We start from the raw sequence: 14,969 nt of genomic DNA on the forward strand, positions 1-14,969 counted from the left end.
ATTTGAAACAAAAAGTTTGTAACGACCCGTTCCCGGTATGTTAATTCATTGGTAATTGTTGTAAGTTTTTCAAGAGGGACTCGGCGAGTTCATAGCTTGACTCGCCGAGTAGGGTCGCGACTTCGAGCACGCGTGAGCCGGGGACTCGGCGAGTCCATATCCCTGACTCAGCGAGTCCATCCGTCTGGGTGAAACCCTAAATCCCCGGGTTGCCCACTATTTAAGTCACCTTATAGCCCCATTCTCGCCTCCCTCACCCTGAGAACACTGTGAGAAAAGCCCTAATCCACCTAGAGAGCTTATAAGTGTTTTTGTGCCATTTTGTGAAGGTGTGAAGAAGGAGAAGAAGAAAGGAGCAAGGAGAAGAGTTGTAGTGCAAAGATCCAAGGGCAAATCTGAGTTATTTGAGGTATTTTCGGATTTCCCCTCTTGTTATATGCTTTAAACCTCCATTAGAGCTCTTCTAAGATCTAGTTGATGCTTGTTCCAAGCCTTATGTTTGCATGAATGCCTTAATAAGTCGAGATATCTTTAGATCTGAATGATTGGGTGTTGTAGAGCCTAGATCTACTGCCTTTTTGGAGTTACTTTGCATATTAACCATAGATCTACCCATTTTATGCATCTTTTAGCCTTATTTCCCTTATTCATGAGGTTGTACACGTAAAGTTGGAAACTTTACGTGGTAAATCAGCTTATTGGAATCAGATCTATCAATTGTATGTGTTGGATTCAAACAAAATCGAGTAAAAATCAGTTGCATGGCGGTAACTCGGCGAGTCGGGAAGAACGACTCGGCGAGTTGGGTCGCGAGTTCCCGATTCCTTCATTTTTACCAGTATCGAGTGGATCCAGTGAGTTAGAGAGTGGACTCAGCGAGTTGAGGGTAGACTCAGTGATGGAGGGACTCGGCGAGTTGTTCATACAACTCGGCGAGTCCAAGGCAATCTTCTTAAGATCAAGAACAACTCGTCGAGTTTGTTCATCCGACTCGGCGAGTCGGATGAAGATTGTCTGAGTTCTTGGATCAAGAGGGTACTCGTCGAGTCGATGCCACACTCGACGAGTAGCAGCGAGTAGAACTGAGAAGTGAGAGTAGGACTCGGCGAGTTGGGCGGCCCAACTCGGCGAGTTAGCCCAAAGAGAGTTGACTTTGACCAAGGGTAAAAGAGTCATTTTACCCCAAGTGCAGTGTTTAGTATTTGATTGAGTGTGTTTATGGACTTGTAGCCGAGGAGATTCAGGAGCAGCAGCCGTTAGCTTCCCGAGCCACACACTCAGCAGCCAGCTTACGAGGTGAGCTTCCTTCCAGTAGGAACGAGTCTAAGGCCACAATGTCGGCCCGTTCAGTTAGCAGTAGGTTCCGGATTTAGGTCCGATGCAGTAGCTAGTATGTTTGATGCCTTCGTGGCTCGGACAGGATTTGTTTGCTATGTCTTATGTGTTAAGTGTTATGTGTTCCGGGCTACGGCCCGATGTAGTATGCAGTATATGATGGGTTTTAGCCATAAGAACTTTCCTATGTGCGCATGCAAAACCCTAATGCTTGGATCTAGGCTTTCTAATAAACATGCTTTTGAATCCAAGACTTATAATGGCTAATTAGGTTAAATAACAATATTAAAACAGATCTAGAATCATACCTTTGAATCCCTTGTTGATCTTGTTTGTCTTGGAGCTTCTAGAGTCACAATTGTCACTCCTCTAATGGCTTACAAACACCAATAGCAAGCAAGATGATTTAGGAGAGAGGAGAGGGGAGGAATTCGGCCAGAGGTTCCTTGCTTAAGGTTGTGTGTCGAATTCCCTCATCCATAGGGTCTATTTATACTATTAGACTCCTTAAGGGTTTCACCCTAAACCCTAATTGGATAATCTTCTCTTAAGGCTATCCAAATCCATTCCATAGATAACCCTATGGACGATTTGAGCTATCCTAAAGCTCTTAGAATCCGTCCAAGGTATATCCTAATGGATTTATAGTCTAAAGTTTAACTATCAAACAATTGACAGTTTATACCCTCTTATTTAATTAATCTCTTTAAGTCACCAAATTAATACCAATTAATTTATGACTTATATTAATCAAATAGCCAAATATTATTTCTTATAATATTTACTCTCTCTTAACAAATCATCCTTCAAGTTGCTATGGTGAAGGCAACCCAAAAGGACCATGCACCACCGACTATAGTTATAGCCTTAGACACTATTCCAACAGTATATGTGTTCATGCTAGATGATGTGTTATGCTATGCGATGTTCAGTCAGTCAGTTCCGGACTTCGGTCCGATGCAGGGGACAAGGTCCCAGTCGGTTCCGGACTTTGGTCCGATGCAGTTAGTTCCAGACTTTGGTTCGATGCAGTCAGTTCCGGACTTCGGTCCGATGCAGTCAGTTCCGGACTTCGGTCCGATGCAGTTAGTTCTGGACTTCGGTCCGATGCAGTTAGTTCCGGACTTTGGTTCGATGCAGTCAGTTCCGGACTTCGGTCCGATGCAGTTAGTTCCGGACTTTGGTCCGATGCAGTCAGTTCCGGACTTCGGTCCGATGCAGTTAGTTCCGGACTTCGGTCCGATGCAGGGGACAAGGTCCCAGTCAGTTCCGGACTTCGGTCCGATGCAGTTCCGGGCTTCGGCCCGATGCAGTGGGCAAGGCCCAATATGTGTTTATATGTTATTGTACGGTATGTGGTAGTTTGGGGGAGCTCACTAAGCTTCGTGCTTACAGTTTCAGTTTTGGTTTCAAGTACTTCCGCAAGCAGAGGGAAGAGCTCGGGGTGATAGCATCGCACACACCACAGCTTAGCTTTTATCCTGGGGATGGTTTTAGTTGTTTTGGATTTGATATAGTATGATACCGTTTTCCGCACAGTATTTTATTATGATTTGGGATACATCGCGTATGTTTTTTGTTATGATACTCATATTATGGTTTTGATTATATTGAAAAACGAAATTTTTGGGTCGTATTTTTGGGTCGTTTCAAAGTTGTGGGTGAAGCTAAAGCACAAGTTACGAGGAGATTGGAGACCTTCGATTACTAATACCTATTGAAAAACGAAGTCTCGAATAGTCGAACTTTAGCAAGAGGTTTTTTGATTTTTGTATTGCACTAAAAAAGTGACATTTCATATTTGGGTCTCAAACACCAAATATCAATAGCAATCTAAATAAGGCTCTATATAAATTTTGGGGGCCTTGGCCGTCGCCCAACCTGCACTACGACAATCTAGCACATTCCCTCGAACCAAACTAATGAAGCTGAATACTTTCTTACAGCTACAAATAATATTGGAGTTCTAAGACTTCTAAGATTCAAGAATCTTTTAAACTACTAGGTGCGAGCAACTAGGGATGAGAAATTGGGCCGAAAACCCGAACCGAACCGAGAACCGAACCGAATTAGACCCGAATAAGCAATTCGATTCGGTTTTCGGGTATCTATATAAGGCTTATTCGGTTTTCGGGTTATTCGGTCCGGGTTACCCGAATAAGGGGTTATTCGGTCCAAAAAACCGAACCGAATATGAAGAGTCTTTTTTCCCTTGCGGCCTTGCGTGAGTCGATTTAGTGTTTAATTTGTTTCTTTAAAAAGTTTGTTATGAAATCATAAGCTACAAAAATCATAAAAAAAAATACAATATTTATTCGGGTTATTCGGGTTATTTGACTCCTTAATCATCTTATACATGTTATTTGGGTTATTCTGGTATATACTTATAGATAGATTTTTGGGTGTTTTGGATGTTTAATATTTAGTGTTTAATTTGTTTCTTTAAAAGATTTGTTATGAAATCATAAGCTACAAAAATAATGCAAAATATTCGGGTTATTCGACTACAAAATCATTTTGTACATGTTATTCGGGTTATATACTTATGAAATCATAAGTTTCAAAAGTAATACAAAATATTCTGATTATTCGACTACAAGTGTTATTCGGGTTATTCGACTACAAAATATTCAGGTTATTTGGGTTATTCGACTCCTTAATCATCTTGCACATGTTATTTGGGTTATTCGGGTCGGAACCGAACCGAACCGAATAATACCCAAACCGAACCGAACCGAACCCGTATTGCTTATTTGGTTCGGTTTTCGGTTCATACAATTTGCTTTATTCGGTTCGGTTCGGTTCGGTTCAGTTCCGATCCGAATAACATCCCTACGAGCAACAATCACTCCTATTATTATGACGTGTCACCCTAAAACCGTATGATAACACCATGGAACACTACCCCAGCCTTGTATTATTAGATACAGCAACGGAAACAGAAGATAAAACTCAATCAAATCAATTTTTTTTTTCTCTATTTTTTTTCTTTCTCTCATCTTACCCATTTTATGTTATAAATGAGATTTTTTTTTTTTTTCTTTTTTCTTTCTGAACAGCTACAAATAAAATCATGCATGTCATAAAAAATATCTCCCTAACTTAAGAGCTAAGTTGCCATCAGCCCATCAATAAAATTCTGCGAACTCAATATCGATCAAATACCATTATGTGTGAATAACGTATTCAAACTTGTTAAACTAATGGAACAAAAATCAAACAAATTATTCAAAGGAAAAGATAACGCTGACCAACGATTGACCAAACAAAAAAGTCAAAGTCAGAGCATGCCACGATAGAACACAAAGCCAGGTTGGTATACACATTGCATGTTTTTTAATGATTATCCATCCCCACAGGCCACAATATAGCAGCCTCTTGTTTCCCCCAAACCCCCAATCCACGTGTCGATTTTGGCTTGGTTACTGCGGTTTTGCTCATCTCACGGGCCGGTCCCGAAATAGCTCTGTCACGGGTAAACAATACACTGTACGTCTTATCAGAACAAGAATTTGGATTTAAGTCGTGTTATTTTTTCTTACAAAGTAAAATTTCAGTCTGTTATTAATTCGTGAGGCAACTAATTTAAACTACAAGTTCAATTAACAATCAGTAGAGTTCTCGTTTCTTACTTGTGAAGGTTGGAAGATCTTTTTCATCTGTATTTATTTGTATGTGTATTTTTATTAGTAATTAGGGTAGTGGATATTTATTTTATTTTTCCTCCTGTCCTTAAAACCACGTAAACGGCACATTAGTTTTTTTAGTGTATATCTTTCTGAAACAAAAATTCTGCGGACCACTTCTGCAACCCTCTGCAGTAGAAGAGGTGGATCAAACGGTTGCAGACTATAATAACAAATATGTTTGTTTTTTAACATCTGCATACTGCTGCAGATATTAAAAAATTAAAATAAACTAATTTTATAAACCGAAAATAGCTTTTTAATACATAAAATTTAATAATGTATAACATTTCGTTAAAAATTAATGATATTTCAGTAAAAAAGAATGATATTTCAACTAGAAATAAAGATATTTTAATAAAAAATAATGATATTTCATCAATAAATTATCATTATTGAATATAAAAAAATGAAAAATAAATTCAATAAGAATAAACGAAAAAAAAACAGAAAAAAATGTGAAATAAAATTTTAATAACATATAATCAAAATTTCAGCAATAAAAAAAGAAAAAGAAGATGTTGGAAGATGTTAGAAGAGGTAGTACAAGTGCTGCGCCAAACAGAGCCTGCGCAGAGGTTTTTGATTCAGAAGACTTTTAAAAAACAAACAGCTGCGAGATGAAAAGTGTTGCGCGTGTGCTGCGCCCAGCAGTAGGAGGTTTGAAGAGGTTTTTCCAAAAAACAAACAGCACCTTAGGTCATCTTTTTTCATCTTTAAACCATTTTTAATAAAACAATTAAAATTAATAAAAGTTAATTACATAAACATAAATTTATTATTTAACTAAAATAACAAAAACAATTTATAGCCTTGAAATCTCACGTTATTTATCATAGAAATACTAAAAACCCGAATCAAATAAAATATAATTTACCAAATCTACTGGAAAGCAACAAACATCAATAATAGATAACTTTATGTTTGTTTGAGAAACACTATTGTTTTTTTTTTTTTATTTTTTTTTTTAACCTCTTCAGGCCTTATATTATTGTGTTATGCAGTATCCGCACAACATTTTTAATATCACAACTGTTTATTTTTTAAAAATCTTCAGAGTAAAAAAACTGAATATCGCAACTGTTTGTTTTTTAAAAGTCTTCCGAGTAAAAAACATATGTGCGTGTTCTGTTTGACGTAACACTTGTATTACCTATTCCAACATTTTTTTTTTCTTACTGAAATATTGATTATATGTTCATGAAATCTTATTTTACTTTTTTTTCATTTTTTTGTTTATTCATGTTGATTTTTTTTTTCGTTTTTTATCTTGAATAATGCTAACTTCTTGATGAAATATCATTATTATTTTTTTGCTAAAATATATTTATTTTTTTGTTGAAATATCATTATTTTTTGCTAAAATATCATAAATTCTTGATGAAATGTTATATGTTATTAATTTTTCGGTATTAAAAAATTATTTTCGGTTTATAAAATCAGTTTATTTTAATTTTTTAATATCTATAGCAACATATAAATATTAAAAAAACAAACACGCTTCTTATTGCAGTTCGCAACCGTTTGTTTTACCTCTTGTACTGCAAAGGGTTGCAGAAGTGGTCCACAGACTTTATAAATTTTTGCTTAAAAAAAACAAGCAACACCAAAAAAATATTAATCAAAAGAAATATAATTGGACAAAATGTATTGTGAAAAGAAACAAACCTCAATAATAGATAGTTTTATGTTTATTTGAGAAATACTAAAAATATGAATCTAACGAAATATAATTTACAAAATATATTGACAAGCAACAAACTCCAATAATAGTTTTATGTTTACTTGAGAAATATTAAAGACATGATCCAAACCAAATATCATTTACAAAATGTATTGAAAAAAAAAACCATTATATTTTACAAGGGTAGGTTGTTATAGTAATTTGACTTCAACTTATCACTAATATATAATCAAAATAATAAAAGACAAAAGTACAAATTGATCCCTGTGGTACTCAAAAATCTTTGGATGGGGTTCAAAAACTTTTCCACTTGCATATAAGGTCCAAAATAAAGGTTTTTCTATGTTTTTAGTCCAAAAAAACTTGAAAAGATGATTTTGCCCTTTAAATTTAATTTTTCCTTTTTTATAACTATTTTAATGTTATTTTGATTCAAGAAAAAAAAGAATAGGACCACCACCCACCCCATCATACTCTCTCTCTTTATTCTCTCTCTCTCTCTCTCACACACACACTCACACATACACACTTCGTCTTCTTCCCTATGAAACACAATGAAACTTAAATAAATACTTCACATATACATACATATATCTCAACTCATAAAAAAAACACACACAACTACAACTCAAAACACACACACATACATTGTTAACTCGGTCACACATATACCCACTAGCATATACCACAAACTCAAAACACAGACACACACTGCCAAATGGAAAACACATTATGAGAATCATCCTATAGTACGAATCGCTAGAAGAACTTACCTAATGGAGTCACCGGAGAAATCAATGTCGATGAAACTCTTACCTTTCCTTCCGATGAATAGGAAACATCAGGACGATGACACTGTAGGAGTTAGCGGGTGAATGAAATGTTCGGAAATTAGAACTCGATGTTGATGAAAGGTAATTTCTTTGATGGTGGTGTTTCTGAAGAACAAAGACGAAGATGTCCAAGAATGTTGACAAACTGTGGTGGTTCTCGTGAGAAGCAAACAATGGAGTCTTTGGCGTACAGCCACTTCTTTCCATCTGTCCTCCCGCACCTCCCCGACTCAGATCATAGTTGCAGAAATCTAGATGCAACGCACCCCATCCAACTACTTAAAATAAAAAAAAAAATTAACAAGTTTATCCACCTTGAAAAATCCCAAATCGAAGTTTAAATCCCAAAATAAAGAAGCAGATTCAAACGGTTAGTAAAATCATAAGAATTTTTTCGGAGATATGTCTGAATAAGTAGAGAAAGTAGCAGATTCAAGGTTTTTTTTTTTTATCGGAATAAGTAGATTAGAAGGAATCGTAACATTAGCAGTGATGTCATTTTATATCAAAGCTTGGTGTTCCAATTCCACCCATTGTGATGATGGTTTGAAAGGCCCTCCAACTCCAGCACCATAACCTGCAAAGCACCCATCTAACACTTTGATATGGTTCTTATGGGTTTCATTTGGGTTTGCTCTTCAACGCACACAAATGGTGCTGTTTGTTTGAAAAGAGCAATGAATATGTCATATAGCGAGATCTGGGATGGGGATTAGAAGATCGAGCAACAAAGACAAGATTAAGTGGATGTGGTAACGATGGGCATCTGGAGAGAGAGAGAGAGAGAGAGAGAGAGAGAGAGAGAGAGAGAGAGAGAGAGAGAGAGAGAGAGAGAGAGAGAGAGAGAGAGAGAGAGAGAGAGAGAGAGAATGGTGGGGTGGTGGGTCCCATTCGTTTTTTTTCTTTTCATTTTTTTAAAATCAAAACAACATTAAAATAGTTATAAAAAAAGGAAAAATTAAATTTAAAGGGCAAAATCGTCTTTTCAAGTTTTTTTGGACTAAAAACACATAAAAACCTTGATTTTGAACCTTCTATGCAAGTGAAATTTTTTTTGAACTCCATCAAAAGATTTTTGAATACCACAGGGACCAATTTTGCAGTTTTATCATAATAAAAAATAATACATAAAATTAAACATGCCCATTCTTGAAATATGGACCTGTAGGAAACCCATTTCATGGGCTCAACATATCGTTATGGTCCATTTATTCATCAAGATTAACACAAAGGCGAGGGAAGTTCAGTAGCTCAGGATGGCTATCCGGAAATGGCTAGATAACTTTTGGTAATGGAATTTACTCGACTATCCACTTGGTTGATATACTTTATATATCATTAATAACAATATATATAACGTTTAATTGTCTGAATTAATAATAATTTTAATTTTATGATTTCAATAGATAAATAAAAATAAAAAGTCGAATATGACGTTTAATTTTATGTCTGATAATGATACTAGTTTTTTTATGAGGAACTTTCCTATCTAGGATTCTTTTAGGTGAGCTCCGACTAATCTTCTACTGAACATGAGGTTATTTATCATGTCATGGATTTCCATTTACTTTACCAAATCACCACACCTAATAAGTGGTTTGATAATGATAGTAGTTAATACATTCATATTATCATATATATTGAGATTGCATATGTCCCTAGTAATGGCAAAAATAATGTTGTTAGAAATGTCAATCAAGAGCCAATGATACAAATTTAGCAACTTTTTTGATCTAGTATAATAAATCTGAACTTATAATGAATAACAATAATTTAATTATTTAAACCTACAAACGCATTTTCCTAAATCTATACCTGCAACGATTTATTAAAAACCTTAGATTTTGTTTTTGGATTATTGAAATTAAACCCAAATCCAACAGAGGAATAGAGATTCATTGTGTCTACATTTGAAGATTTCATTCAGTGATTCATTTTCCCTGGAAAGAACATTGGATGAAAGATTTCTTGGATTTTTTTCAAGGCTTTCGCTAATTCTTTGGTACTCTTCAATCCCATAACGACAGGGACTAATTTTGCACTTTACTATTTTAATAATGTTGGAAAAAGGATGTCATATCTTGGCATGCGGACCATACAAGACATTGAAAGGTGACCATGCACAGCCACACATGCTCCTTACCCATTTTACCACGAGCGTCTTCTACTTCCAATGGTGAAATGGTGGACCATTCACAAATTACGCAATTCACCCTCCTCTCATGTCATGTAGCTCCAAACAGAATATGTGGCGGATTCAGTTCGTAGTTCCGGTGAATCACACACACTCGCCTTTCAATTCTATAAATCAATTTCAAAATTTCCGCCATTTTCTTCTCCAATTGGTTATGGGGAGCTCTGCAGTTTACTCCGCTGTAGTCTCCCCATCTTCACGAGCCTCCTTACACTTCGAATTCCGTCCATCGCCCCTCATTTGCCCCACCGCAAAACGCACCTTTCTTCCCCTCCTCCGATCATTACCACCACCAATCACCTCCACTCCTCACCGTCTCTTCCTTTTCACCACCTCCAAATCCAATCCCTCCATCCTTACTCCACTCCCGATACCCATCAGACCCTTTTCAGCATCGTCGTCGAATGATGACAATTCGATCATAGAATCCCCAAAATTCCAATTACAAGGCGCAAAGATCGTACCTTTAGTACTCTCACTAGGAGTTGGCTTAATCGTACGTTTCTTCATCCCACAGCCCGATGAAGTCACGCCTGAAGCATGGCAACTCTTCTCTATATTCCTCTCCACCATCGCCGGGCTCGTTTTATCGCCATTGCCAGTCGGCGCTTGGGCTTTCCTAGGCCTCACCACCACCATCGTAACCAAAACCTTAACATTCTCAACGGCGTTCAGTGCTTTCACCAATGAAGTGATTTGGTTGATTGTGATTTCCTTCTTTTTCGCTCGTGGGTTCGTTAAGACTGGATTAGGTGAAAGAATCGCGACCTATTTCGTCAAATGGTTAGGGAAGAGTACATTAGGGTTGTCTTACGGGTTGACGTTAAGCGAGGCTCTGATTGCTCCGGCGATGCCTAGTACCACCGCCAGGGCCGGTGGCGTTTTCTTGCCGATTATTAAATCGTTGTCCCTGTCAGCCGGGAGTAAACCCAACGACCCCTCTTCGAAGAAGCTTGGCTCTTATCTCATTCAGTCACAGTTCCAGGTTCCTCCATGACTAAAATCTTAAATTCATTTGATCGTATTTGCATTCAATTTGAAATCTGGTCGTCTTTTCTAACAGTGTACTAGTAATTCTAGCGCTCTTTTCCTCACCGCCGCCGCACAAAATCTCTTATGTCTGCAATTAGCGGAGGAACTCGGGGTAGTGGTCGCAGACCCATGGCTTTCTTGGTTCACGGCGGCGAGTGTACCTGCTTTTTCTTCTCTTCTACTTACTCCATATATATTATACAAACTTTACCCTCCGGAAACCAAAGATACACCAGACGCCCCTGCCATGGCTGCCAAAAAGCTCGAGCTTATGGGTCCAATCACAACTAATGAATGGGTGATGATCTTCACCATGCTTCTAGCTGTCTCTCTATGGGTATTTGGGTATGCCCTAAAATTTTCTATTTAGTGTCAAATGAGAAAGTTGATTACTACTTAGTGACATTCACTATTTATCAATATTTTAAACAGGGATGCAATAGGGATATCAAGTGTTGTAACAGCAATGCTGAGTTTATCAATACTTTTGTTGTTAGGAGTGCTTGAATGGGAAGACTGCTTAAATGAAAAATCGGCATGGGACACTTTAGCTTGGTTTGCAGTGCTTGTGGGCATGGCTAGTCAATTGACCAACTTTGGAATAGTAACATGGATATCAAATTATGTTGCTAATTCTCTGCAATCTTTCTCATTAAGTTGGCCTTTAGCTTTTTGTGTTCTTCAAGCAGCTTACTTCTTGATTCACTACATGTTTGCAAGTCAAACAGGTCACGTGGGAGCCTTATATTCCGCTTTTCTAGCCATGCACTTGGCAGCCGGGGTGCCGGGGGTGATGGCTGCACTTGTTCTTGCTTTTAATACAAACTTATTTGGCGCGTTAACACATTATAGTAGCGGCCAGGCTGCCGTCTACTTTGGAGGTGTGTTTTTGTTTCCTCAAACTTATTAGTGTCAGAGTTTGAATCTCAGCAGCTACAGTGTGTGAGAGTTTCAGTTCCATTGTGAATTGTTTCTCATGAATGAATTCGGACTGATATTTGTTTATTTATTTTTGGTGTCGACAGCTGGTTATGTAGACCTCCCGGATATATTCAGAATTGGGTTTGTTATGGCGTGTGTTAATGGTGTGATATGGGGGGTTGTTGGTGGTTTTTGGTGGAAGTTTTTGGGGCTATATTGATTCTCAAGTTCAATGTAACTATGTAAGTAGATATTTTTGTTTTGTATATATGTATTTGTTTCCGTTGGTCAGATGGAATGGAATGACGCAAGAATGGAATGGAATGACGAAAGAATGGAATGGACAAAATAAAAGAATAAACAAGGTAATGAAACGAGTCATTACGTTTCATGGTCGTATTTGGTTGGAATGTAAGATGGAAATAAATTCTGATACAAACTTTTTATATTATATTATAAACACAATGTATATGAGTTTAACTCTTACCATATACATGATTTAATTATAATCAATGAGCTTTTTCCTTACAGAAAATAAATTTGGACTTTAATTAAGCATTAAAATTTACTACAAGTTGGTACATAATTATATTGCACTTTTCTTTCTGTTCAATGATGGAATGACAAAAACACCCTCAATGTAAACATTGAAAAAAAAATCATGTTATTTCAAGAATACGTCATTCCATGCCTTCAAACAAAACAAACATCTTTTTCATTACGATAAAATGAATCATTCCATTTATTCCTCGATTCATTCGTACCAAACTCCACTTATTTTATTTGAATTTCATTTATAGTATTGTTATAAAATTACTCAAATCACCTCTTATACATGGTTAACATGTAACATCGAACTATTAGTTAAATGCTAAAATATCCTCTAACAATTAAAAATAATACTACACATTATCTTATTAAGTCATTGTTGGAGTTTCTTCAATCTTATAATTATAAACATAAGAGGTTAAATTAAAAGCCGTTGGACATTCACTCATATCTCAGGTAACACTTGTAGAAAAAGTTTTAATATTTTAATTAAGAAATTAATGGTTGGGGTACATTATTTCTTGTTATGATCCTAGCTGCTACCATTCCAACAGCTAAAGCAGCTCCAAATAACCCATGCAATCGAACACAGAAATATTTTGCCATAAATATCTTCGTTTTATCCTGTAATAAAAAAATAAATAAATCTTTTAAACCACTTCGTTAATTTCTCAATACTTTTTCTGTGATTTTGTAACTAACTAACCTGGTGGTTATCCTCAACAAAGCTGACCACAATCCTTCCCATGGGTACTGTAAGTGCACACAAAACCTAAACCACAAACTTCATCTCAGTTTTTCATAAGATTAAGTGTAAGAAACAGCAATGCTCATTTTGAAAACTTACAATGGAAGTAATTGGAAGAGCTTTGCATATGCCAAGAAGAACCAAAAGTGAATAGAGAGAAATCACAGCCACTTTCACCACATTTGAACCTGTTTCTGTGCCAATCCTCACCTGTATAAAGTCAAACCATTGACTTTTTTTTGAAAGGATACTGAGTGAGTGATAAAAAGGCACTAACTACTTACTAGTGGAGAGAGCTTTCCTACAGCCTTATCTCCTGCAATCTGAATTTTCAAATAAAGAAAACTTCAGAGGACTAAGAAAGATGAAGATAACAATGCAAAAAAAGAAAAGAAAACAATACCTGGTGAAAATGACTACAAAAAAGAATAAGAGATGTGGTAATGCCAACAAGGAGTGAAGCAGATAGAATTGTGGTGGTTATTGGTAGCATCTCCGCCCTTATGCCACCACCCTGCAACAAGTAAAATGCTGTGGTTGCAAACGGACCGAATGCTGCAAAGCACAACGGTTCTCCCAAACCATGGTAACTCAACCGAAAAGGTGGACACTGTAAGGGATTAGTTATAGCCTTTTAGGGACAATGTTGTTAAAATGCATTTTGGGAGCTTTCAGTTTTAGGTGTTGAATTAGTACCTGATATATGTATCCACAAGTGATTGCAGAAACCAGCAGCAAAATTGATCTCACACTTCCAGCTTCCATGGATGCCCAAAGAAGCCCCATACACCCCAAAACAAGAAATGCCAAAGCAGTAGTCAGGGTCAAGGATCGGCTGCATAGGCATGATACACAGAAATTTAGTGAGAGAAAGATGTAGAGAGAGAGAGAGAGAGAGAATTGTAATCTACCTGCTGATCATGTTAACAACAGATTCTTTCTTGTTTATATCTGCTCCTGTATCAAAATCATATACATCGTTGCTGCACAGATGATACAGGAACATGAATGCAGTTGCTATATATAAGAGAAAAAGGTTTTCATGAATTAGGTGGTGGTGTTGTTACCTTAAATTGAGCCAAGTGATTATAAGAACTGATGAAGCCAAAAGAAGAACATATTGCTTAGCTGAAAACAAGCCTGTCTGCAGATAAGCTGCTGCAGTTCCAACCTATTTAGAAAGGATGTGATGTCATTTCATCGAGCAGTTGGAGTGCAGGAAGAATGCAACTTCTTGGAACAACAGCAACTTACGGTCAAGGGAACCAGTGCAACGGAATAGATTGGTAATTTGATTGCTCTCCATACTAATATTGCTTTAGGTATCTCATCTTCATGAGCATGAACAGAAATGGTGGTGGGATCATCTGCTTGACTTTTGATGGGAGTTGGTTGACTTCTTCTTCTTCTTTCTCGATAGAGCGTCAAGCGTTTTATATGAGTCCCATTGAAGTTCGGGGTGTTATGGAGATGAAGGCCACAACACCATGATGAAGTTATTAAGCTACCCGATAATGAAACTATGGGGTAAACCCTACTGAAACGGAAAATGATTATATATACGTAATTCACTATTGAAATAGTATTTCAAGAATAAGCACACGATTGCACAGTGTAGTAGTGTGAGAGAAAAACAAGTACAGGAGGTGGAACATGCCTGGTGAAATTCGGGGTGTTATGGAGATGAAGGCCACAACCCATAGCCTTGCTTGCAGAAAATGAGCATCATTTTTAGCAAGCTGCTACCCCCACCACATACATTTTCTCTATGGTGGAAGGTGAGGATAAGGTTATTTTACACTTAGACTCCCTGTACTTTGGACTAAATTTAAATAGGCCCAGGTGGTTTGGATTCTGGCAATGATAATTAAAAGATTATTTTGGTCTACACCTTATTCACAATTAACCAATGCAATTGATATACATACAATAATTCTATGTATGCTTGGGCACACCCTAAATATATTTTGCTTCCAATACATTCAAT

At 36.8% G+C, this 14,969-nt stretch overlaps 2 protein-coding genes across 3 annotated transcripts; one reads left to right on the forward strand and one right to left on the reverse strand.

Annotated features, from left to right (window-relative positions):
* The first annotated feature begins 9,701 nt into the window (after positions 1-9,701).
* Positions 9,702-12,194, forward strand: LOC145047466 (dicarboxylate transporter 2.1, chloroplastic-like). The gene is made up of 4 exons (XM_078995736.1): positions 9,702-10,717; positions 10,796-11,109; positions 11,197-11,645; positions 11,790-12,194. The coding sequence occupies exons 1-4, from the start codon at positions 9,761-9,763 to the stop codon at positions 11,903-11,905; spliced, it is 1,836 nt and encodes a 611-aa protein (XP_078851862.1). The 5' UTR covers positions 9,702-9,760; the 3' UTR covers positions 11,906-12,194.
* A 503-nt stretch (positions 12,195-12,697) lies between these two features.
* On the reverse strand, positions 12,698-14,767 carry ABC4 (UbiA prenyltransferase family protein). Of its 2 annotated transcripts, none has more exons than XM_078995738.1 (10): positions 14,640-14,767; positions 14,237-14,516; positions 14,050-14,153; positions 13,894-13,965; positions 13,679-13,817; positions 13,386-13,592; positions 13,267-13,305; positions 13,082-13,192; positions 12,941-13,006; positions 12,698-12,858 (listed from the first exon to the last, which is right to left on the reverse strand). In XM_078995738.1, the coding sequence occupies exons 1-10, from the start codon at positions 14,681-14,683 to the stop codon at positions 12,724-12,726; spliced, it is 1,197 nt and encodes a 398-aa protein (XP_078851864.1). In that variant the 5' UTR covers positions 14,684-14,767; the 3' UTR covers positions 12,698-12,723. The 2 variants fall into 2 exon arrangements, with proteins under 2 accessions (XP_078851864.1, XP_078851863.1); XM_078995737.1 differs by having other exon boundaries at positions 14,237-14,519; positions 14,640-14,745.
* Between the last annotated feature and the right edge of the window lie 202 nt (positions 14,768-14,969).

The sequence above is a fragment of the Lactuca saligna genome, chromosome 5 (genome assembly GCF_052625555.1).
Source record: "Lactuca saligna cultivar CGN05327 chromosome 5, ASM5262555v1, whole genome shotgun sequence".
Classification (NCBI taxonomy): Eukaryota; Viridiplantae; Streptophyta; class Magnoliopsida; order Asterales; family Asteraceae; genus Lactuca; species Lactuca saligna.